Source organism: Pogona vitticeps, chromosome 4 (genome assembly GCF_051106095.1).
Source record: "Pogona vitticeps strain Pit_001003342236 chromosome 4, PviZW2.1, whole genome shotgun sequence".
Classification (NCBI taxonomy): domain Eukaryota; kingdom Metazoa; phylum Chordata; class Lepidosauria; order Squamata; family Agamidae; genus Pogona; species Pogona vitticeps.
In genome coordinates this window covers 83076117-83101844 of record NC_135786.1, presented here as the reverse complement: position 1 = coordinate 83101844, position 25728 = coordinate 83076117, and the positions used below count along the sequence as shown (strand labels likewise).

The 25728-nt window shown below is 43.2% G+C and overlaps 1 protein-coding gene and 1 long non-coding RNA gene across 8 annotated transcripts in view; one reads left to right on the top strand and one right to left on the bottom strand.

The window, feature by feature from the left end:
• Positions 1-21: 21 nt before the first annotated feature.
• Positions 22-9239, top strand: LOC144589093 (uncharacterized). Of its 2 annotated transcripts, XR_013544998.1 has the most exons (4): positions 31-996; positions 3636-3721; positions 5165-8529; positions 8878-9239. It is a non-coding gene; the product is annotated as an uncharacterized LOC144589093 (long non-coding RNA). The 2 variants fall into 2 exon arrangements; XR_013544997.1 differs by having other exon boundaries at positions 22-996; positions 3636-8529.
• Positions 5220-25728, bottom strand: part of LOC110091231 (interferon-induced protein 44-like) — a 41460-nt gene continuing 20951 nt past the window's right edge. The window contains exons 1-8 of one of the 6 annotated variants that reach the window (XM_072997832.2): positions 25485-25657; positions 16658-17163; positions 16522-16570; positions 14019-14214; positions 12352-12504; positions 9238-9409; positions 8035-8135; positions 5220-6324 (exon numbers count right to left, since the gene is read on the bottom strand). In XM_072997832.2, coding sequence (XP_072853933.2) covers positions 6121-6324; positions 8035-8135; positions 9238-9409; positions 12352-12504; positions 14019-14214; positions 16522-16570; positions 16658-17156 — 1374 coding nt within the window. In that variant the 5' untranslated portion in view covers positions 17157-17163; positions 25485-25657 and the 3' untranslated portion in view covers positions 5220-6120. Of the gene's footprint in view, positions 6325-8034; positions 8136-9237; positions 9410-12351; positions 12505-14018; positions 14215-16517; positions 16571-16657; positions 17164-25484; positions 25667-25728 lie in introns of those variants that run through there. The other 5 variants (XM_072997834.2, XM_072997833.2, XM_078393028.1 and 2 more) reach the window with 5 other exon arrangements.

Genomic DNA, 25728 nt, shown 5'->3' with positions numbered 1-25728 from the left:
TTCTTGATACACCCTTTCTGTACAAACAAGTAGGAGTGAACAAAAAGCTTTTCTAGAATGCACACTTATCCCAAGGTCTCTGCCAAAAGGACCATATTCTGGGTCTACAGAAACTATTTTGTCCTTTAAGATTATTTCTCTCATATTGTTCCCATCACTCTTTTCACCTGCCTTTTCCAGAAGAGACCAACCTGTCAGATTTAAAGCACAGGGGCTTCAAAAGCAGATCCTGGTTGTAAATGCACCACATTTTAATTATCCCAAGTCTTGGAAGGAAATAAAAGCTGGATTCATGAAATTAAAAAAAGCATCTTCATTATTTGAAGAGATTAAAGTAAAATATTGAAGCTTTGTGTAACTTTAAGAATATGCTTAAGAATTATTCCTGAAAGAACGTGTAATCAATAAACCTGTTTCTCTTTAAAAGTTCAGTACTAGATGGACCTTAGTCTTTTATAAGAAATGTAAGTTGATAAAGAGATCAACCAGTGGCAGCGTGTCAAAGGGCATGTTGGGATACCTTCGTGAGCTCTGTGTTTGGTGAAACAAGCAGGGGCCACGGGGTAAACACCACAACGATATAAAATTCTGAGTCACACCTGACCAAGTTGCTTCAGCATGGATGTTGAAGTCCCCCAGCACAACAAGTCCAAGAGACTCCAACACGACCTCCAAGACCAGCTCAGCTACCTGAGGAAGAGAGACTGTTGAGCAACACCAACAGAATCCCTATTCTGTCCAGGACTCCCACTTTCAAATACAATGGTGCATCAACTTACGAACGTCCCGACATGACAATTTCAAGTTACGACCATCTCTGGCTGCAAAATTTTGCTTTGACTTGTGACCAGAGCTTCCAGTTACAAACAGAAAAAGATAGGGAAAAAACACAGGAAATTCAAATTGCTAACCATTGGTGGTGAAGAGGCTGCTTCTTTGTAGCTCTTTCGCTCCAGCAGTTAGAGAGTGTGCGATCGGAAGAGGCTGCCTGATAAGGTAAGATGCTGTTTTCTGCTTTTAAAAAACTATTCTGGGTGGGTTTTGCAGCCTGGTTTTGGGCTGGGGGGTTATGTTTCTGTGCTGTGATGGGTCTTGGTGGGTTTGTTTGTTTTTTGGTTTTTTCCCGCATTTCCAATGGGTCTTGGGGGGTTTGGTTGCTTTTTGGAATATTTTTTACAATTTCCGATGAGTCTTGGGGAGTTGGTTGCTTTTGGGAGTGTTTTTCCCCATTACCGATGTGTCTTGGGGGATTTGTTTGTATTTTGGTGTCGCCCCCATTTGCAATGGGTCTTGCATGCATCCCTTGCTTTTTGCTTTGTTTTCTTTGCATTTCCAACCTGCTCCGTTTGTTTTCTTTGCATTTCCGACCTGCTCCTTTTGTTTTCTTTCCATTTCTGACCTGCACCCTTTGTTTTCTTTCCATTTCCAACCTGCTCCCTTTGTTTTCTTTGCATTTCCGATGTTCTCCCTTTGTTTTCTTTGCATTTGCAACCTGCTCCCTTTGTTTTCTTTGGATTTCTGACCTGCTCAGTTTGTTTTCTTTGCATTTCCGATGTTCTCCCTTTGTTTTTCCTTTGTTTTCTGTTCATTTCCAATGGGTTTTGCATGCTTGATTGCTTTTCTTCCCCCCCCCCCTTTGGCCAGAAGGGATTAATTGCATTTCCAATGGGTCTTGCATTAATTTTTTAAATTTTGTTTTGTTTGTTTTTTCCTTTGGCTGGAATGGATTAATTGCATTTCAATGCATTCCTATTGGAAATGGTGCTTCGACTTATGACCATTTCAAGTTACGTCCTTCTTCTGGAACAAATTATGGTCGTAAATCGAGGCACCACTGTACACACATTCAAACACAGAAAACTGAGGGATGTGGCACTTGACGCAGAAACATAGATCCAAGGCACCAATCCTTGTGGAGCTGCATTAAAATCATGGATTTCTCACTACATGACATTGTTACAGCCTAAGAACATAGATTCAAGCCATAGATTCTCATGGACCAGCATGTGTTTCCTCCCAAAACCATCTTAAATGTATCCCCTCTATCTCTCCTTTTATGGACCAAACCATAAAAATTGCAAGATATGACATTAAGGTACACAGCATGGTGTACTGGATAGAATGACATATTAGGATTCAGGAGTCCTGGGTTCAAATATCCACTCAGTTATGGAAGCTTATTTGAGAAAGAGGATGGCACTAGTAAAACCACTCCTTAAATACTTAACTTGCCATGAAAAGTCCTGGATCAGCCTCAAGGGATCCTGAGACTACAGCAAGTCCAGAATGTGGCAGCCAGACTGGTGGTGATATCAGCACGTTCTACCATATCACCCCAGTTCTGGCATGCTTTCACTGGTTACCCATTGTGGCTCAGATCAGGTTCAAGGTTTTGATATTCACATACAAAGCTCTGCATAGTTTGGCCCATGTTGTTGAAGTATGTTTCCCCAATGTCATCTGCCTGACTCACTAGATAATCACAGGCAAGGTTTCTTCAGGTGGTCACTCTGAGGAAAGTCCATAAGTAGAGGTGGGGATGAATTGAAAAAAGGGTGCTTCATCTGGATTCATCATTAGTCAAAGTTGATAAATGGATAAGGTGATGAAGCACCAAATTTTAGCAACAAATATTTGTCAAATCTTCCTTAAAACACGATGTCCCAAGGAACAGCTGATTGGCAGGACATTGACAAGCAGGCTGGCTGTGGGAAGGCAAACCCCAGTTTTAGTTCCTTTAACCACCCTATTTGTCAGTTAGCTGATGGTTGAGATATTGACAAGCAGCTTGTTCAAAATAACCCATCAAACCATGTTATCTGGAGCATCCATGCTTCAGTTATTGGCTACAAAATGAAGTATAAAAATAATGGATGCCTAGCTACCCAGTTCTGCCCCATTTCAAAACTACAGATCTGAGGAATGGATCCCCATTGGTCTGCATGATTTTTATATGGGATCTTCTCCCTGACACTTTGAAACAATATATCCCATCTCTGCCCACACACCAAACCATAAGACTCACAGATCCCTCACTTCATGGTGTCAACATGTTAGAAAAGTCTAGGTCTGAGCTGTGGATGCTCCCCAAATTATAATCAGATCATAGATCGTATCTATGCCCACAGATGACTCATACAAATCATGGATCTATTGACTCTTAACTCTCATCTGTGCTTATAGTCCAACCCATTAAAAAAACCAACTTCTTCACATTCACATCATACATTCAATTCTTGCATATTGCCCAGATATACAAGATATAATTTTACTTTCACTTATTCCAGAGTGTTGACATTCAGCTATGCCTATCACAGGAAAGTATACACTGATCAGTAACATTAAACCTACCTGGCTAATATCATGCAAGTCCCCCTCATGCTGCCAAAAATCACTCTGATGCATCATGGCATGGACGCCATAAGACCTCTGAATGTGTCCTGGTGTATATGGCTCCAAGACATTAGCAGTAGATCTTTTAAGTTGTGGAAGTGGTGAAGTACAGCTCCATGGATCAGATTTGATCTTTCATCATGTCCCATAGATGCACCATCAGATTAAGATCTGTGCAATTTTGAGGCCAAGGGAACACCTTGAACTCTGTCATGTTCCTCATTCCTAAACAATTTTTGCAGTGTGGGTGCATTATTCTACTGAAAGAGGAGTCATCTGGGGAACGCCATTGCCATGAAGGGGTCTATGTGTCCACCACAATCTCCAGGTAGGTGGTACATATCAGAGTAATATCCACAGGTTCCCCAGCAGAACATTGCTCAGAGCATAACACTGCCTCTGCCACCTTCTTCCCATAGTGCATCCTGCTGCCATCTCTTCCCCAGGTAAATGTTGCACACACACACAGCCATCCACCTGATCTAAAAGAAAACGAGACTAGGCAACCTTCTTCCATTGCTCCACAGTCCAGTTCCGATGCTCACAACCCCATTGTAGACACTTTTGGCAGTGGACACGGGCCATCGTGAGCATCCTGACCAGCCTGCAGTTGCACAGCCCCATATGCAGCAAAACTGTGATGCGCTGTGTTCTGATGCCTTTCTATTATAGCTACAGTAGCTTTTCTGTGTGATCAGATCAGATGGTCTAGCCGTTGCTCCCAACCCTGATGCTGGTTCACTGGTTGCCCTTCCTTGCACCATTTTTCATAGGTACAAACCACTGCATGCCAGAAGCTCCCCACAAGACTTGCCATTTTGAAGATGCTCTAACCCAGTCATCTAACCATTGCTATTTGGCTCTTGCCAGAGTCACTCAGATCTTTTTGCCTGCCCGTATTTCCTGCTTCCAAGACATTAAATTCAAGAACTGACTGTTCACTTGCTGACTAATACATCTCATCATTTGACGAGTGCCATTGTAACATATAATCAATGGTATTCACCTGTTAGTGGTTTTAATGTGGCCACTGATCAGTGTAGTTCTAAATCAGGAGTGGCCAAAGGACATCCTTCTGGATTTACTGCACTGTAAGACCCAGTATTCTTAAGGAATAGCTGTGCTGGCTAAAGCGAGCAGGCGATGCTGTGCAACACCACCTGAAGAGCTCCCATTTCCCTTTTTCTGTTAAGCAGCCCTGAATATTCAACTCTGGACAGCTACCTGTGTTACACTACTGAATTCAAATACAGATATATTTCCCCAGATACATAAAAGAGCTGTGAAATCGAAACAAGGGAATGTGTTCCTGGGTCATCTGACAATTGTCAACATGTCTTCATCCAAATTCATTTAACAAAATGATGCAGGAAATTGTAAAAAAAATATGGCCTGAAACCTCAGAGAACAGCTAACACAAGCCAAAGGCATAACATTAACTCGCTTCCAGACAGCGATTCTCGGGTCTCAAGCTCTTGAGAATCCCAGTAAGAACTCTTTAATTGCCAGGTGGAAGTGAATGAATGTGTTTGTGGTGAAAAAAAAATGCAACAGGATCTCAGCGAGTGTATGTTCTTACCCAGATCATAGCTATTCAACATTGTGCTTTGCTATCTGTTACAGCTAACTAGCACAAATGCACAGGTATCTGCTCTCCTTACCACCACTACCACCCACAAAACTAAAGTTAACAAATTTCTTAGAAATACCAATCAGCCCTGTTCATTGTTGTGACGATGCTTTCCTCTTAAGTATGCAAATATCCTTGCAGGTATATATGCCTGGTGGTGAATTCCAAGAGTTGCAGAAGAAAAAAGAGAAACATCTCCAAACTCTGATTTTAATCCAACATTTTGTTATACAAAATAAGACTAACAATAGTTGGAACGTAATTTGCATGGACTGGATATTACCAAACCCAGCCATTTCACAAGGTGCCCTGATAAGGATATGGATACCAACCACTGAATGGAACCACCCCTGTTATGAAAGCTGATCCTACAGGGCATCGGTTTGTGCAAGGAAAAGATATTGTTGCATGTTTCTAATGCTTGAATACAGTATGAATATTGGGGGAAATGGAAATAAAATTTAGGATTACTACTCTCCTTAAAAAAGGGTTCTATATATTCTCAAAGTATTGATGTGTAACCAATGTTTAGCTGATAAAACACAAGGTACCAGTTCTCCCAGAACTAAAGGTATGGATTTTAATTAAAATAACTTCTCTAGGGAACAGAAATTAACTTGTTTTGTTAAGACTTTGGATATAAGAACTTCTGTGTCACTGATAAATAATATCACCCTTTAAAAATAGACAGAAGATGGAATAGCTCAGTGGGTTGGTGTGCCTGGATCGGAACGCTCACTCTGCTTACCAGGAGAGGGGCCAGCTCAGATCACCAGAGTGTTTGCCCCTGATAGGGACTATATATACTTTATACCAAGAAAGATCTAGGAGGATCACCCCAAGACATATGACTGGACTGCACAGTTACTTATGCAAAACTGTCTAAACACCTAACTATCCCTGGTGAAAAAAGAAACAAATTGAGTTTTATATGATTGTATAGAGACAGCATAAACAAACAAACAAAATCCAGAGGTTAAATGCAAACAAGGCAACTGTAACTAATGACTATATTCTGGCTTCAATAATCAAACATTTTCTTATTAACAACCAGCATGAACTTGTTAAAAATCAAGAAAAACTACTAAGTGAACATATCATTCTTCAAAATAATCATCCATTTTGGAGGTGTGGTCAGAAGGGAAATTATCAAAGTAGCTTTCAGCTAAACGCAGCATCTGCCTCACTGCCATGAGTATCAGGATATCAGCATCATCCTTCAATTCAAGTTCTGAACAGTAATTTTTAACAGGAACTATCTGGGAAAGAGGGATTCCAAGACTTTCTGCTGTTATCTCCATCTGCATTAAAAAAACATAATATGTAGAGAAGCCTTTGTTCTTATCCTACTGCTCTCAAAAGAACTCTGCTAATCCTGATAATGTTTGTGTTCTCCTACCTTTGTTGCACTGTGTGTGAAGTTGCATAAGTTTTATTTTCAAATTGTGCAATAGATTTCCAAAATGGTTAATATAATGTGTAATAGGGCAAACTCATTCCAAAAGCAGAATCATTTTTTCACAAGGAGACTCCTGCTTATGTGATTAGCTCCTACTAACAAAAATGCAACTCCTCTTTTTGACAAAATACTGCTTTTCAGGTTTTATTTATGTAGCATGCAAGATTTAAAATAGATATACTTTGTTTCTAGGGCTTGGAATCAGGAGCACTGATCCTTAGGCACTTAAGAAGACTGAATTATTAATGTTAGAACACTGAAGAAATTCTGAAATAAATTTGACATTGTTATTAAGATATTAGTTTGTGTATTGAAAATATCAATTAAACAAAAAAGTAACATTGCACTAATATGAAACGTTATTTGCATTCAACAATTAAAATAACATTTGAAATCAGTGTTTAAAATTTTAAAGAATTAAGTATAGGAAATTAATTTTAATACACTTACCCAGTTACTGTACACAAAAGGCACACATTAATTTAGGGAAATCCCCCCAGTGCCAAGAATGGTCAAGATGGTTTATGGAATGCCCTCTTGCTTTTTTAAAAACTGTAACTTGAAAACCATTTGCCTAAATTTCCCCAAAGCTGGTACAGGATAAGAGCAGACTGTCTGCTGCATGTGTTTCTAATTTGGTGTTGAACTAAAGCCATTATGAAAAGTTATAGTTTTTTGTTTGGGCAGCCCCATTTTTAGAATTTCCTTGTAGAATGTTGATTTTCATTGCTGTGCAATAACACAAACGCACTCCTGTGCAGCTATAATTCAGTAACATGTCTGTCCACACAGGCACGCAGACAGGCATTCACTCAGATACTCCCTCATATTCCATTTGAAAAGCAGAAAAATATCCCATCTCTCAGACAGAGATGTTTCCATTTACTGCTGCTTCCCTTCATGTTTGATTTTAAAGCTGGGATATTAACTTGACTACTCCCATTCATTATCCTATTCCTCTTCCACAACCCAAAATATGAGGTAGGGAAAGTTCAGGAGGAGAACAACACAGGTGGGGCTCTGATCATTCATCTCAAATAAAGAAATAGGTAAAAGTGGGATAGCTGGAAAACTGCATAAGTCTGAGGTGGGACACTGCCCCATTTGCCTGAAAAGACCAGCCTCCATTGGAAAAAGGGTCTGGAGATACAAGATAGCCTAACCAAAGGTAGGAATGGAAATCAAATAACTTTGGTAAGTGTGAAAAATTGCAACCCGTATGCTGAAGTCAGCCTATAAATAAGAATTGCCAATATATTCAGCTTGTATATGTATGGCAGCCTTTAAAGGAAAATGAATGAACATGTTAAGATACTAGCTGAAATTCTGTTGCTTAGCACAGTAAGCTGCAACCAGACAAAGCCCATTTGAATCAAAGGAACTTACACAGAACTGATTCACCAAATCCACACTGATTCAATGGACCTGCACTAATGCAATTTACTACACTAAGCGACAGGATTTCAGGCACTGAGTGTGGACTTAACTGTAGGAAGAGTACTGCTTGTTCAAAACTGCTGAATTAATATTCAGCATGACAACCAATATTTACCTGTCTCATAACAGCTTGGCTTCTATATACATCTGACAAGTCTTCCTTGAGAGAAGGACAAACTGCATCCACTTTAGTCATTATTACAAGTTGAGGCACAGCTATAGGGAGAAAGTGAGTTACAAAAAGAACAGTTATTACAAAACATGGATTTCCAAGTCTCTTGTGTCGCAATTGTTCCTCAGTAGTTATCCAATAGGAAACTCTTTCATTCCAATGTCATAGACATTAATAGTTGTACATCATAGGATCATCAAATCCAGACTCTGTTAAGGAGGCACAGAGGGGAACTGAACTCTTAATCTCTGGCTCCATGACCAGATACCTAAACCACTAAGCTATTAAACAGTTATTCTCCCAGTGCTTCTCTAAAGGCAAATGGTCCAAACTCAGATAGCAAAACTTGCCTGGTAAAATGGTTCGCCATCAGAAGTCCAGTCTAGTCTATGCTTGTGATCTCTACCTCCAAGGGCCAGAGAGATACATAGAGTCTAGGTAAAGGTAAAGGTTCCCCTTGACAATTTTTTGTCCAGTCGTGTCCGACTCTAGGGGGCGGTGCTCATCCCGCTCTTCAAGCCATAGAGCCAGCGTTTTGTCCAAAGACAATCTTTCCGTGGTCACATGGCCAGTGTGATTTAGACACGGAACGCTGTTTACCTTCCCACCGAGGTGGTCCCTATTTATCTACTCGCATTTGCATGCTTTCGAACCGCTAGGTTGGCAGGAGCTGGGACAAGCAACGGGTGCTCATTCCGTTGCGTGGATTCGATCTTATGACTGCCGGATCTTCTGACCCTGCAGCACAGGCTTCTGCGGTTTAGCCCACAGCGCCACCACGTCTAGACTATCACAAAATCTCCAATCATTTACTTCTGACTAGGCTGTCAACTCCAAGTCAAGGCATTACACTCTTTTCTGGATATCAGGGTAAGTTCAACAAGCTAACAATCAGTGCCTTGTGCTTCCACTGTTATGAGGCCATCTATTTGAGATCTGTTGCCTTTCTAGAGCACAGGTGGCAACCACCAGCCATCTAGGGCCAGGTGCTTGGAGTGGACCTATGACTGGAGATTACCGACCTTGCACGAGTGGCATGTACTCTGGTGACCCCACCTTCCAAAAACAAACAACTCAAACCTTTAGAGGCCCCACTGCACCCTCTGGCTGCTCTAAACAGAAATGTTAAAAAAAAAAAAAACTGACCAAGCTTGTTGATTTTTTGTCTAGTTTTTCTCAGCTTTCTTTCCAGCTTCTCAGGCAGAATTTCCATTTTGGATCCATCAGTAACAAACACAACACAATGAATTTGGTCTTTCAAAGATGGGCATTTGATGTAGCCCAGCGTATCTGGCTGCATAGCAACAGTTGGATTAAACTGAAAAGGCAGAAAGCAATGGCAACAATGTTAATAAAAGCTAGCAAGGAATCAGATTTTGATAAGAATGTGTTTACAAGTATCTACAATTCTGTAAAAATTAGACATGGGATATTCATTGTCCTTTCCCAGATTGGCGCAGCTAAACTATGACAGCTATGCACACCATGACCAATTAGTGGACCGGCCAGTTCAGGGGGAGGGACTTGACTGCCGTGGCACCTGTGATGCCAATATTTGTATCCCCAGTGATACAAATGCAAATATCCCATATCTAGTAAAAATGTGCTCTCTGTAGCTACAAATAGAATAATCAAAATAGGAACAACAAATTTATCTGTGCTCTATCTCTGAGAGAAGAAAAACAGAAAGGCTATATAACTCAGTATGTTCTATCTAAACACTTAAAACCTAACTCAAACAATTGTATATGCATGTCTTGTCTACTCATGTCTCCTCTATTTCCTCCTTTTTGGTTTCTTCTACTGTTATATTCAGATAAGATCCTAGCAGCAGGCACTATAGAATGCCATACACTCGGTATTCATATAAGTGTCAACACCACCTTAATACCACATAGCAAGAGGGAAAGTATCCAAACTGGTAACATGCTTTGGGCACTGAGCCTGGAGGACACACTCAAAGTCATCCAAAGGCTATCCTATCAGGAGCTGGTGATAAGACAGCAGGGAATTGTGAAGAGGGACCAATTAAGATGTTTAAACCTGAAAGTGAGCCGTCCTCTCAATCATCTTGGACAGAAGGAATTGATGTGTTGAGTGCTATACCTGCAGTGATTCAAGACCTGACTCTAGAGGAAGATCAAGCCACAGGAGGAAGGGGGGAGGAAAAGACAGGAGTAGAGCAGCCAAATGGCAGAAGGTTTTTTGGTGACTATGGGATTAGAGGGGAAAAAGCGGGAAGACAGAGGAGCTGGAGTTCAGAGTGGATAGCAACAGGGGAAGAGGAGAATGAAAAAGGTAGCCAGGGACACGAAAGGGAAGAGGGACCGTATGGGTTCTCATTTCCAAAAAGAGAGCACAAGAGAGGTGGCAGACCCACACGGCTGGGATAGAAGTTCAGTTGGGAGAGTTAGGCCTGCTAGGATGGACAGTGTATGTCTACCCAAGACGAAAGGGTCCTCGGAAGAAGGTGGTATGCCAAGACCCTATCCCTACTGGGGAGACACCTCGTGAAGGAGACTGGTCACATAACCCTTGCTGCAAGACGATTTGGACCGTAAGGAGCAACCTCTGAGGAAACTGACCAACCGGGAGAGATTTGGGACATCACCGCGCTGACAGAAAGTACAATGTGGATGGGACTGCCTATAACGTGGACTGGGTCACTTTTAGTTAATGGTCCCATTGGACCTACTGAAGTTGTTATGCACCCCTCCCCTCCTAAAGAGATTAAATGTGCTGCTAAGGATATTATGTCTCCTGTGATCAATCAGGTAAAAGAAGAGAAACTGCTTAGTTTAGAACGAGAATCCAATCACAGCAATGTTGATCATTTTAAGTGCCTTGTAAGCTTGACATTTTAAGTGAAGCAAGAACAAGTACTTCATCCTTAACAAATATTCATTTTGATCAAGATTAGAAGAATGAAGTTAAAAAGGAGAAGTGAGAGTACACAAGCTGGCTGAAAAGCTCCAAATAAACATACATATTTTGCACATCCAAATACTATGCCAGAGGCTTCCTGTGGCAACCACAGCCAAAATTCCAATCCAAACATCCAAGCAGGAACAGGTCAGCACTTCAAATACAGTACAGTGGTGCCTCGCTTAGCAATTGCCTCGTTTAATGATGTATTTGCTTAGCGATGAGGTTTTTGGAGCGATCTTGCGCTTCGTTTAGCAATGCTTCCTATGGGCAAATTTCGCATAGTGATGTTTGGGACCCTGCTTCGCTTAGCGATGACAGTTTAGGTCCCGCTGTTTCGCTTAACGATGGTTCTGACAGCCCCGTGTTTGCTGATTTTAAAAGGTTTTGAAATGTTTTAAAAGGGTTTAGAATGCTTGAAATCGTTAGTGCACTTAATAAACCCTTTGTTAAACTAATTTGGCTTCATTCTGACTCTTTTTGAATTTTTTGTAAAAAAAATTTCCCTCATTGAAATGCATTGAATAGGTTTCAATGCATTTCAATTAGGGAACTGCGTTTCGCTTAGCGAATTTTCCTATGGCGATTTTTGCTTAAGGATGGCAATCCATTCCCATTGGAACGGATTATCTGGTTTTCAATGCATCTCTATGGGAAAACGCGTTTCGCTTAGTGATGTTTTCCCTTAGCGATTTTTTTTTTTTTGCACCAATTAAAATCGCTAAGCGAGGCACCACTGTAATCTCTTTTGTGAAGAATTTGCCATTATGGCTCCAATATATTCTCGACGGCTTTCATGGCCGGGATCTGATGGCTGTTGTGGGTTTTTCAGGCTCTTTGACCATGTTCTGAAGGTTGTTCTTCCTGACATTTCACCAGTCTGTGGCCAGCATCTTCAGAGGACTGGAATAAGAACAGAGCATGGACTGAGTTCCAACTCCACTCCTCTGAAGATGCCGGCCACCGAGACAGGTGAAACATCAGGAAGAACAACCTTCAGAACACAGCCAAAGAGCCCGAAAAACCCACAACAACCATGGCTCCAATACTTTTCACGGCTTCCTGGAAAGCCACTGTAAAACCACAGCTTTCATGCTACCACACTGTGGGGACAGACTACCCCCTCACATAAGCTGCTTGCCACCCAACTCCCATCCTACTTTCATGAAATCGGGTGGGTGGGTGACCTGACTCTCGGTGTGGGAATCAGGCTGTTTAAGACTTACAAATGATTATTCCTAAACCAGTGGCTCTTTAGTTCACCTGAGCAGAGATTCCTACACAAATGCATCTTTATTTTAAGCAACCTGTGGGCTATTATGTGATGCATCCTACTTGATATCTTTCAGGAATGTGTCCTTGTAACAGGTTGGTGATGTCGTCCATATCTAAACCAGCTCCTTGTTTTTCTTCTAGTCCCATAGTGTCACAGAAGACGATGGGTAATGGCTTTCCGTTGCTTCCATTTTTCACTTGATAAGTTCTGTACTTTTTTTAAAAAAAAGAATTTGAAAATAGCAAAGAAACCAGTATTTAAATACATTCTTATCTACATTGCTTTCACTCTGCAAATATAAGTATCAAATACAGACACAAGGAGAAAGGTTTGGGGGATTTTTTTAAAAAAAAGCTCTGCATATTATCACAAAATAGACTAAGGGGCTCCTTTTATAAATTTTGAATGTGTTGACTACAGCACAACATTTTTACTTGGAAGAAAGTCTGGATTTACAGCAAAATACATAACCATCAACACTGAGATTCAATTTAACCCAGTGATGTCAGCATGTATGTGAAATCTTTGAGCCTCAGTCCCCGAAACTTTACGTCTTCCTATACTGAATCTTATTTCTTTGTTTGATGCCTTTTATTCCTGTCCTCCTAGTTTGAGAAGATCCTTCCAGAATTCTTCATGGGTAGCTTGTGACATTGCCTCTGAATAATCCTGTATCACCTATATATTTGTCAAAATTATTCCTCATAACAAAATACTTTGTTCAAATGCAGCCAGTGACCTTTTACTTCCTGTAAAACTGTCATTTCACATAAAATGATTTTACAGTACTACATAAACCAATTCTTCAGACACACTTGCTGGAATCCTACTGCCGATTTATACTTGCATAAATGGCAGTGTGTAAGTCTTTGAGGCAAGTTGCTGCTTATTAACAAGGTGCCATTTCAGCTCCTTATGACTAGGCACATGCCCAGAAACCCAAGCAGCACCTCATTAACAAGCAACAATGTGCTACAAATACTCTCGGAATTTCCCTTATGCAATTATAAATTCACATTTTTTTTTGCCTTTCTTTTGATAGCACATTGGTAAAATAGCAGAATAAGAAAGTACATAAATGGTTCCAAAGAACACAAAGCAACACACAACAGAAAAATTTAAACTGTTATATATAGTAGAATCCAAGACAGAAGGGTCCTCGGTGTAAACAGTTGTGTTTTTAGAATACAAATTCTATATTTCCATCTGACAGACAAAACACTTAAATGCAGCTCATTTGGGGAAAAGGCCTAGGTTGGAAGCTACCTGGGATGCTTCCTTTGTTGGGAGAAATTGAGTCTATGTTAAGTTACAAAGCTTAGGCCCTTTTCCCAAGAAAGTGCCCGCCTGTCAGGAGGAACTCCCAGAATGGACAATAATGGCATTGTAGTCCAAATGGCACTTGGACACAGTATTCCAGGAGAGGTCTGACAAAGGTAGACTGGAATGATACTGTTGTGCTGTTCATCTGTTGATGAAGTTTAGTGTTGCATTTGCTTTTCATTGTTGGATCGCACTATTGAATACTCTTTAATTTGTGGTTTGCAGGGTTGTTGTGTGGGGTGAAGTGGATCACCAGTTAACAGGAAATATAGGTGGATAATTGTCTTTGGTTGTTTGTATCTTTGCCAGAAAGTCTGAGACAGGGGCATTTAAATCCTTAAGAAAAAGAGCTATGAAGTGACTGAATACATCTTAACCTTAAGATTTATTTGTGTAGAGATACCTGCAGCGTCACACTTCCAGAATCTGATCCTGCTATGGCTTGACTTGTCACATAGCCCCGGAACACAGAATTCACAGAGTTGAAAAAGCTGGACTTCCCAGCTCCAACCGGCCCAAGGAACAGAACTCGAACTTGTTGCACCGAATTCAAGGGAGGCTTGTAACTTGCTATTTGGTTCATCAGTTCTTTTCTTTTCCTGATAAGACAGTAAGACACATTTTATCTAGTAGACACAGAATTAAATTCACTCATCACCAAGGAAGGTAGAATTGCAGTAAGGTGCAGCTTTCCTGTGCCCAGAAGTTAATATAATTCAGTGTATTTCTTTTGAAAAAGACAAGGAAATCCAGGGATCGAAAATATCTTCAGTTTCAGAGGACAGTTTGGTGTACTTATAGATGTACTCATCTAGCATGGAAAATACAGCTTGTAACATCCAGCTTTAAATCAGCACTATTTAAACAATTTTTGTTGGAATAATTGCATACTCATATGAAGCCTTTAAGTACTTTTTAACTGGGAGAGACCTTTCTGGACCAGGGTTGATTTCAACCAACTCAGCAGCAGCCAATTGTTCCTTTACAACCTCAGATTCTTTTCCCTTCCTTTTTCTAGTGTTCAGTTAGTGTCTTGTTAGACAGTTAAAAAGTTATGGAGTCAGAAGTGAATAGTTAGAATGAAGTTTTCTTTCAGGAATGTAACTAGTCAGTTAATTATTAATCTAATTAACCATTTAAGCTCAGTTAGGTAACAAGTTACTTACACAAAATACAATTTTTGTTTTAGATAAGAACTGTAAGTAAACAAAAACTTCTCTTTTTTAATTTACTGGAGTCTCTGAGTGCATGCATTGAAACACGTAAGTGCCAGTTGAGGTAAACTAACAAATAAGAGGTAATGTACTAAGGGAGACTGAAGCTCAATCTGCTCTGTAGGTCCTTACCAGAACCATTTTTATCTCCTGCATAAGAGGAAAATTATTACTGTTTTTAAGGCCACATTCAGTTTTCTCACACCAAATTGTGTCAAACAACCCAAAGCTTTCTCTGGTCCAACTAAGCTGTAAAATAACACAAAGCCAAGCAACACCTTTAAGATTAGAGTAACTGGACTTCAATGGATGAGTACCTACCTTAGCAGAATTCCTCAGATGTAGGACACATATACAGGACTCGTTTTCTCCTTTTTCTAGGAGAGCGGCAGTCTCATGCACTTCACACCCGTCTCTCCCCAGTCTGTGCATTTTCAGGCACATGAGGAAAGCAGAGGATTCCGGTGCAATTAGATGGCTATTATCCACATACTGTCTTGAGGAAGTGTGTGGCTAAAAGGCAGTAGAAACTTGTGGGTTCAGGCTCAACATCCTGAGACTCTAGGTAAGTGGTTCCCAACCATGGGTCCCCAGACGTTCTTGAACTAAAACACCCAGAAGCCTTAACCAGTTTCTGTGATGGCCAGGATTTCTGTGAATTGTAGTCCAAGAACATCTGTGGATCTAAGGTTAGGAACCAGTAACCTAGACAAAGATTGGGCAAACATGGCCCTCCAGATATTTCTGGTATAAAACCTGCACAATCCACCATCAGTGACTAGTAGAGATGGCACTTTGTGACTTTTTACACTGCAATTCCCAGAGTACTCACAGGCAGAATTCTGGGAGATGGAACAAAAAAAACCCAAACACACCGATGTTTACAAAGCAGCTTTCATTATCTATATGTGGGTCTCCAATGCCATAACTTGCATTTCAAGAAGGAAACTGCCCAGGTGCTGACTGGGAGTCACAATGCTCCATGAGGGTCAGATCACTTCATGGAAGAGATAGCCTCACTGCCCTTTAGATTCTACAGCATCTCTCAAAGAACTACCATTCCCATGAAGATCTGTAACTCCCAGGCAGCATTGGGACAATTTCTGCCTTCCTGAAAAGTAAGCAATGATAACAGAGACCCACACAGGTACTGAAAGTTGCTCTGTAAACTCCTCTTTCGGTTGTACAGTATCTCCCAGAACTCTGCCAGGTGCTGGGATTCTCGGCAAATTACGGAAGCTGAAGTCCAAAAAAGCAGAAAATCCCATCCCTAAGGCTTCTTGAGACATGCAGCCAATAGCATCTGGAAGGCTAATGTTGCAGACTTCATTCAAGGAAGTGAAGGACAGGTGCCTTAACCTTTGCACTTTCCATAGTGACTTTGTATGCACTTTCTACAAAACTTACAATTTTGTTATTTTTTAAATTCCTGCTATGAAACTGAGGCAAATTACATCTAGGCAGATGCCAAAAAACTTTGAGGGAGAATCATACTAAAAGCAGTGTTCTCTAGACACAGTAGATTTGTTTTCTCTAACCCGACATTCTTTAGGTGGAATGCATGCTGACTAGGGATACTGGGAATTGTAGTCCAACAGTCTCCAAAATGGTAGACATCACATACCCATTTTTCTCATATTCAATTATCCCTGTAACAGATTATTAAAAAGACTGCTCATGTCACAAACTTACCCATGTGTCCAGTCAATCTCCCTCCATGGTTTTTTCATCATATCACCATCTAAAGGAAAACAAAGAATAATCTTTAGAATAAAATTCCATTAGTTTTCAAGGACAAAATCTTTTTTTTCCCTTTAGTTTAACTCACCTTCTACTCGGTATACTTCACATTCCAAAAGGACCTGGTCATTGCCATGTAAGTCCTCTGCAGAGAAGGTGTAAGTGGCACTGCCAACTTTTGTGGCTACTGCTGCACTGTTTTGTGATAGGAATAACAGGGCATTGTCTCCAAAATTAGGACCAGTTTGACTATGATCATAGACAGCCTGATTGGCAATTTTGACTGGGATTTTTAGAGGGCCGAGCTCCCCATCTTTCCCTTTCAGTCTGAAGAGGAAAGCTTTTTCATCATTCAGATACATCCCACGGGAAGTGTAACTCTGAACGGTAAAGCCTCCAAAAATATAACCACTTCCATTGTATGCCACAACCACAGTTGGGCCCTGGCGGTTGCATATGCTATGAAATGCATTAGCATCATAGCCATGAACACTTCCTTTATAAAGAAGGCTAAACTGTTTGCTTCCCACCAAATAGGACAGACTCCTCTTCTCCTCTTTTGTCAGTCGGGATTGGACGTTAAACATTCTTAATCTGCAAAATTAGAAAGAATAACAAAATCTGAATCTTTTGGGCTTCACATACAGCTTAAGAATTTTGTATAGACACACCACAGTGAGGGATTCTCATGCTAAATACTGCAGCCACATTACAATTATAGATACAAAAGATGGTTTGAACAGGTATGGGAAATGGTTCTTGTGGCAGCGCTTATCAATCACGTTCATCTGACAGAAAAGCTGGACAATTCCTTTTTGGTGATGGCTCAATTGATCATGACACCTATTGCCTCTCTACTTCCCCTCCTCGTCTAGTCTCACCAAGAGTTGGAGAACAAGCCATTTTGCAGGCACTGTTAGTTAGGCATCCTTCAGTCTCGAAAGACTATGGTAGCGTGCTCTGTATGGAGGGCTTGGAACAGCGCCTAGTGTGGCTGAGAAGGCCAATTCGAGAGTGACAGTCCCTTCCACACTGAAGACAAACCCAGTCTGTCCCCTGTCCGGCTCCCTGGTTTTGCTGCTTATGTGACTTCCTCTTTGCCTCGGCCTGCTGGGCAAGAGTCTCTTCAAATTGGGAGAGGCCGTGATGCACTGCCTGCCTCCAGGCTGAACGGTCAGATGTCAGGGTTTCCCATCTGTTGAGGTCTATTCCTAAGGCCTTCAGATCTCGCTTGCAGATGTCCTTGTATCGCAGTTGTGGTCTCCCTCTGGGGCGCTTTCCCTGCACTAATTCTCCATAGAGGAGATCCTTTGGAATCCGACCATCAGCCATTCTCACGATGTGCCCAAGCCAACGTAGGCGTCGCTGTTTCAGTAATGTATTCATGCTGAAAATTCCAGCTTGTTCTAGGACTGCTCTGTTTGGAACTTTGTCCTGCCAGGTGATGCCAAAAATCCGTCGGAGGCAACGCATATGGAAGGTGTTCAGCTTCCTCTCCTGCCGTGCACAAAGGGTCCAGGACTCACTGCAGTACAAGAGTGTGCTTAGAACACAGGCTCTATAAACCTGAATCTTCGTATGTGTCGTCAGCTTCTTATTGAGCCATACTCTCTTTGTGAGTCTAGAGAACATGGTGGCTGCTTTCCCAATGCGTTTATCCAGCTCGACATCTAGAGAGAGGGTGTCAGAGATGGTTGAGCCGAGGTACACAAAGTCATGAACAACCTCCAATTCTTGTGTGGAGATGGTAATAGAGGGAGGTGAGTCCACGCCCTGGCCCATGACTTGTGTTTTCTTCAGGCTGATTGTTAGTCCAAAGTCTTGGCAGGCCTTGCTGAAATGATTCATGAGTTGTTGGAGGTCTTCAGCAGAGTGGGCAACAATGGCTGCATCATCTGCGAAGAGGAAGTCCCGCATGCATTTCAGTTGGACTTTGGTCTTCGCTCTCAATCTAGAGAGATTAAAGAGCTTTCCATCTGATCTAGTCCGGAGATAGACGCCCTCGGTTGCAGCTCCAAAGGCATGCTTCAGCATGACAGCAAAAAAGATCCCAAAAAGTGTTGGTGCGAGGACACAGCCCTGTTTCACTCCGCTTTGGATGTCAAAGGGGTCTGATGTTGAGCCGTCAAAAACTACAGTGCCTTTCATTCCCTCATGGAAAGATCTGATGATGTTAAGGAGACGCGGTGGACATCCAATCTTGGGAAGTATTTTAAAAAGGCCATCCCTGCTAACCAGATCGAATGCTTTTGTAAGGTCTATGAAGGCCACTAAGAGTGGCTGTTGTTGTTCCCTACATTTCTCCTGCAGCTGTCGGAGGGAGAATACCATGTCAGTGGTGGATCTATTAGCTCGAAATCCGCACTGTGATTCTGGATAGACTCTATCTGCAAGCACCTGGAGCCTCTTCAGCACAACACGGGCAAGCAGCTTCCCTACCACACTAAGAAGAGAGATGCCACGGTAGTTATTGCAGTCACCCCTGTCTCCTTTGTTCTTGTACAATGTGACGATGTTTGCATCCTTCATGTCCTGTGGTACTCCACCTTCCCTCCAGCAGAGACAAGAGACTTCATACAGTTCGGTGGTGATGATCTCCTTACCGCATTTCAGCACTTCAGCAGGGATGTTATCCTTTCCAGGTGCCTTGCCGGAGGCGAGGGAGTCCAAGGCCGCTTTTATTTCTGCTAGGGTTGGTTCGTTGTCCAGCTCTTCCAAGACAGGCAGGCACTCAATGTTATTTAATGCTTCTTCGGTTACTACATTCTCTCTGGAATATAGCTCAGAGTAGTGCTGTACCCATCGTTCCATCTGCTGTGCTCGGTCCTGGATAAGCACACCTGTAGCAGACTTCAGGGGAGCAGATTTCTTCTGTATTGGACCTAAGGCCTGTTTGATACCGTCATACATTCCTTTGATGTTACCTGTGTCCGCTGCTAACTGTATCTGGGAGCAGAGCTGGAGCCAATAATCATTGGAGCATCTCCTGGCAGCCTGTTGGGCTTGACTGCGAGCGGCTCGAAGAGCTTGCACGTTGTACTCGCTAGGACAGGCTTTGTATGCTGCTAGAGCTCTTCTCTTATCCTCGATGGCTGGCATTAACTCCTCTGAATGGGCTTCGAACCAGTCAGCCATCTTTTTGGTCTTCTTGCCAAAGGTGGACAAGGCGGTGTTATAGACAGTGTTCTTGAAGTGTTCCCATCGTTCAGATGCATTTGCATCAGCCGGACCTGGAAGGGCTTCCTCAAGTGCTTGGGTAAATTCCTTCACTTTTCTTTCATCGCAAGTCTTGCTGATGTCAATACGTGGTCTTCCTTCCTTTTTCGTGTGATATACTCTCTTTGTTCGTAGTTTTACTCTACTACACACCAGGGAATGATCAGTATCACAATCAGCACTCTGGTAACTGCGTGTGATCGTAATACTAGGAAGGCTGGAACGTCTAGTGAGGATTAGATCAAGCTGATGCCAATGCTTGGATCTTGGATGCCTCCAGGAAACTCTGTGTTGCAGCTTCGTGTTAAAGAATGTGTTGCTGACACAAAGACCATAATAGCAGCAAAACTCCAGCAAGCGTTGGCCATTTTCATTCATCTTTCCAATGCCAAAACGGCCTAGACAAGTGGGCCAAGAATTATGATCAGCACCAACTCTAGCGTTAAAGTCTCCAAGAATGAACAGTGCCTCTCTTTCAGGGACTTTTTTGATAGTAGCTGCCAGATCGTCGTAGAATTTGTCTTTCACTTCTGGAGTGGATGACAGTGTTGGTGCATATGCGCTAATGAGGGTTACTGGTCCTGCTGATGAGTGGAGCTGCAGAGACAGGATTCTTTCACTCCCCACAGTAGGTGGAACAATGCATCTCAGAAGAGTATTTTTGACTGCAAAGCCAACACCATATTCCCTGGTCTCATTCGATGGTTTTCCCTGCCAGAAGAATGAGAAGTTTTTTTCTTTGACAGATCCAGAGTCTGGCAGTCTTGTCTCTTGTAAGGCAACAATGTCCATCTGCAGTCTACTCAGTTCCATGTCAATGACAGCTGTCTTGCGCACATCATCTATTTCTTGCAGGTCGTTAGGAAAGCCGTAGTCAGGAAAGCCAGGGGTCATTGTCCGTACATTCCAGGTGCCCAGCTTTAGGGCAGAAGTTTTCTTACGATTGTTGCATGGTGCACAGTTATCGATCTGCTTGTCGGGTTTGACCCTAAACCCCACGCACCCCGTGGAGTTAACAGACCGTGGCGAGGTAGCACCTTACTGGCTGGGGGCTGCCCAGCTTAAGGCGGGCGGTATCTACCTAGTGAGGTGCAATGACCTCTCCCACCGTCAGAAGTAGCCCCTGGCGTCCTGCTCTACGCCAATTGAGCAAAGACTTATAACCGGTAACTGCTACTTCCCGTGTTGTTTCGACGCTGTATGCGAAGCTGGAGTGTCCTCTCCAGAGCACGAAGCCTGGGTAAAATAATATGGAGGATAGGCTGTTACCCAAGCAGCAAATCCCCCCTCTCCACGTCGCTGAAATGGTCCAGTGGAGAGGCAAGAGCCAATACAACTGGTTCCAGCAACGTCGCAGGAGTTGGCAGAGTGACACAAAGTGCCTCCGGGACTCCAGCTCCGGATTTTGCCTCGAGGTTATCTCCTGAAGCCCTTTCCATGAGTGGATATAGCCACAAGGCAGTGGAGGTTTAAATTCGGAGTTTTCCTTCTCCTAGATGGGCTGCCTTCCAGGGCTGACGAGCCCCACCTACCCGGCCTGCTCTCTAATAATGTGGGAGTATGCAATGTTGAGTGGCTTTCTTATTTCCCAAATTAGGGTAAGAAATAGGATTAGAGAGTTTCATGCACCATTAAACATGCTCTCTGGCTCATCCTCCTTTAATGCTAAAACTCTGCCCTTCCTCAGGTAATTCATATTTACCATATTAGAATTGGGGTTAAGAGTTAGGGTATTTGAGAATTTCGCGCGCCGTTAGGCGCGTGGTCCAGTAAAAAACCCAAATTCAGGGGTCAGGCCCAGCCCCCTCTAGGACCATGTGGTGCAGGGGGCAAAGACAAAAGCAAATTCCTTAGCAAAATATCAATAAAGGCCTACCTTTATCCCTGAAACCTCCCTCAGCAATGGGCACAGTTTCCAGTAAAAAACCCAAATTCAGGGCGTCAGGCCCAGCCCCCTCTGGGACCATGTGGTGCAGGGGCCAAGACAAAAGCAAACCTTAGCAAAACATCAATAAAGGCCTACCTTTATCCCTGAAACCTCCCTCAGCAATGGGTACAGTTTCCAGTAAAAAACCCAAATTCAGGGCGTCAGGCCCAGCCCCCTCTGGGACCATGTGGTGCAGGGGCCAAGACAAAAGCAAACCTTAGCAAAACATCAATAAAGGCCTACCTTTATCCCTGAAACCTCCCTCAGCAATGGGTACAGTTTCCAGTAAAAAACCCAAATTCAGGGCGTCAGGCCCAGCCCCCTCTGGGACCATGTGGTGCAGGGGCCAAGACAAAAGCAAACCTTAGCAAAACATCAATAAAGGCCTACCTTTATCCCTGAAACCTCCCTCAGCAATGGGTACAGTTTCCAGTAAAAAACCCAAATTCAGGGCGTCAGGCCCAGCCCCCTCTGGGACCATGTGGTGCAGGGGCCAAGACAAAAGCAAACCTTAGCAAAACATCAATAAAGGCCTACCTTTATCCCTGAAACCTCCCTCAGCAATGGGTACAGTTTCCAGTAAAAAACCCAAATTCAGGGCGTCAGGCCCAGCCCCCTCTGGGACCATGTGGTGCAGGGGCCAAGACAAAAGCAAACCTTAGCAAAACATCAATAAAGGCCTACCTTTATCCCTGAAACCTCCCTCAGCAATGGGTACAGTTTCCAGTAAAAAACCCAAATTCAGGGCGTCAGGCCCAGCCCCCTCTGGGACCATGTGGTGCAGGGGCCAAGACAAAAGCAAACCTTAGCAAAACATCAATAAAGGCCTACCTTTATCCCTGAAACCTCCCTCAGCAATGGGTACAGTTTCCAGTAAAAAACCCAAATTCAGGGCGTCAGGCCCAGCCCCCTCTGGGACCATGTGGTGCAGGGGCCAAGACAAAAGCAAACCTTAGCAAAACATCAATAAAGGCCTACCTTTATCCCTGAAACCTCCCTCAGCAATGGGTACAGTTTCCAGTAAAAAACCCAAATTCAGGGCGTTAGGCCCAGCCCCCTCTGGGACCATGTGGTGCAGGGGCCAAGACAAAAGCAAACCTTAGCAAAACATCAATAAAGGCCTACCTTTATCCCTGAAACCTCCCTCAGCAATGGGTACAGTTTCCAGTAAAAAACCCAAATTCAGGGCGTCAGGCCCAGCCCCCTCTGGGACCATGTGGTGCAGGGGCCAAGACAAAAGCAAACCTTAGCAAAACATCAATAAAGGCCTACCTTTATCCCTGAAACCTCCCTCAGCAATGGGTACAGTTTCCAGTAAAAAACCCAAATTCAGGGCGTCAGGCCCAGCCCCCTCTGGGACCATGTGGTGCAGGGGCCAAGACAAAAGCAAACCTTAGCAAAACATCAATAAAGGCCTACCTTTATCCCTGAAACCTCCCTCAGCAATGGGTACAGTTTCCAGTAAAAAACCCAAATTCAGGGCGTCAGGCCCAGCCCCCTCTGGGACCATGTGGTGCAGGGGCCAAGACAAAAGCAAACCTTAGCAAAACATCAATAAAGGCCTACCTTTATCCCTGAAACCTCCCTCAGCAATGGGTACAGTTTCCAGTAAAAAACCCAAATTCAGGGCGTCAGGCCCAGCCCCCTCTGGGACCATGTGGTGCAGGGGCCAAGACAAAAGCAAACCTTAGCAAAACATCAATAAAGGCCTACCTTTATCCCTGAAACCTCCCTCAGCAATGGGTACAGTTTCCAGTAAAAAACCCAAATTCAGGGCGTCAGGCCCAGCCCCCTCTGGGACCATGTGGTGCAGGGGCCAAGACAAAAGCAAACCTTAGCAAAACATCAATAAAGGCCTACCTTTATCCCTGAAACCTCCCTCAGCAATGGGTACAGTTTCCAGTAAAAAACCCAAATTCAGGGCGTCAGGCCCAGCCCCCTCTGGGACCATGTGGTGCAGGGGCCAAGACAAAAGCAAACCTTAGCAAAACATCAATAAAGGCCTACCTTTATCCCTGAAACCTCCCTCAGCAATGGGTACAGTTTCCAGTAAAAAACCCAAATTCAGGGCGTCAGGCCCAGCCCCCTCTGGGACCATGTGGTGCAGGGGCCAAGACAAAAGCAAACCTTAGCAAAACATCAATAAAGGCCTACCTTTATCCCTGAAACCTCCCTCAGCAATGGGTACAGTTTTTACTGCAGGCACTGTGCAGATTAGATAAATGTGCAATTTCCATCTGTATGCACAGTAATTCACCACAAAATAGCGGCCACAGAATCAAAGAAATGTACAGCTTGAAGGGACCCGAGTTCAATTATCTGTCAAAACCAGAAATGCACAGCTAAATCAGATAGGAGGAGATCTAAACATATGGGTGGAGTATATGTTTCCTCTAAAAAGAATTTTTTTAAAAAAACTTGAACTGTAGGTGTTAAAAGTAACTTGTAATTTTGTCCAGATATGCAGCCCAGTCCTCCAATGTTTATTTGCTAGAGTATCTAACAGCACACCAGATATGCACTGAACATATATTTACATTTATCAGTTGACTCATATTTTTAGGATCACTACAGGATCCCACCAACACAAGTCAGGTTCAAAAGAGATCTTTTCTTCTGGCCCAAAGCAGAGGAGGGACAGGTCTACAAAGACTCCTCTGGCTAAATAGGGTTACTTAAGGTCATGCAAAGGTGTGGTAATGTATGCTCAACACATGGTGATCTTTGCATCCTCATGGCACACACACCTCAATCTACCCTCTCTGGGCCCTCTCCCTTTTTCCCTTGAATGACAAGAAATAAACAACAACAAAAATCCCACTCCTGGTTCCCTCCTCCTTCCTCCTCCCAAGAGGCAGCTTTTAAAAATACATTTAAAAAAATTCTAAATATGCTTTTAAAAATACTTTGGCTCTTCCCTCTTTCCCTGCACCCTGGAGCAGAAGAGGTTTTAAAGAGGCTGAGCTGTTTGCTTATGGCACATAACAACACTGGGAATCTCAAAGCCGCCAGACTTCCTTTTTACAGCACTTAAGTAATCGCACATGCTAGAACCGAACCAAAGCTGAAAAATCCTAGCCTCATCTAAAACTGGATTCGCTCCAGACAGAAATTAACAACTGTGCGGCGAGGAATGCGGCGGGAATGCGCCGGTTTACACAAGCATTTTCAGTATGTCACGTGATTGCTGGGAAAAGAAGAGAAACCACCCCTCCCCGCAGCTTGAAACAAACAGCGGGGCAACCCGCCCATCCGCTCCGCCTCACCCTTTCCTCTCGAGCAAGCGCTCGTTGGCTGCTCGAAACAAAAACGTGAGGAGTTTTTGTCTAAAAGCCCGGGTGTCATGGACTTGCCGCGCAGGTCAGGCCACCAAAGGCCACCCAATTCGAACTCAACCCCGTTCAACCCGCGGGAGCTGCTATGATACTTGCACCCGTTTGTACCATCGGTTTGCAAACAGTGGGGATCCCCCAGAAGTCCTTAAGACTTCGGAATAAACATGCCTAGGATTGCTTTTTTTTTAGCGTGTGACTATTTTGCTGTTGTAAATCATCAAAATTTGGGGGGGGGGGGGGGAAGGATTTGATGCACAGCACCAAACAGCTTTAGAACAAACAATGATCCCCCAGAAGGTAGCCACGCGGAGGATCATAAACCACCGCTATAGCGAATCCGGGGTAAGATTCCAAATACCAGAATCCTCCAACGCGGAGGATGGATCCCGGGAATTATAAGCCAAAAAACAAGTTAGGTTTTTCAGGCCGTGCCTTACACATGGAGGGAGAACGCTCTTTTTTTCTTTCTTTCTTTCGCCTTCAGCTCGGCTGCCCTCGCCTTCCTGCCTAGTTTGGTGATAAGAACACACCACGTTGAGGCTCTGCGAGCCGAGAAGAAGCGAAACCGAAAGCGCGCCAGTTCGCGATTTCTGGGAATTCCTGCCCCTCCGTGCAGGAGCTTTGCAACGAGAAAAACAAAAAACATCAGGGAAGTAGTCTGAGGATAAAATCAGCTTCACC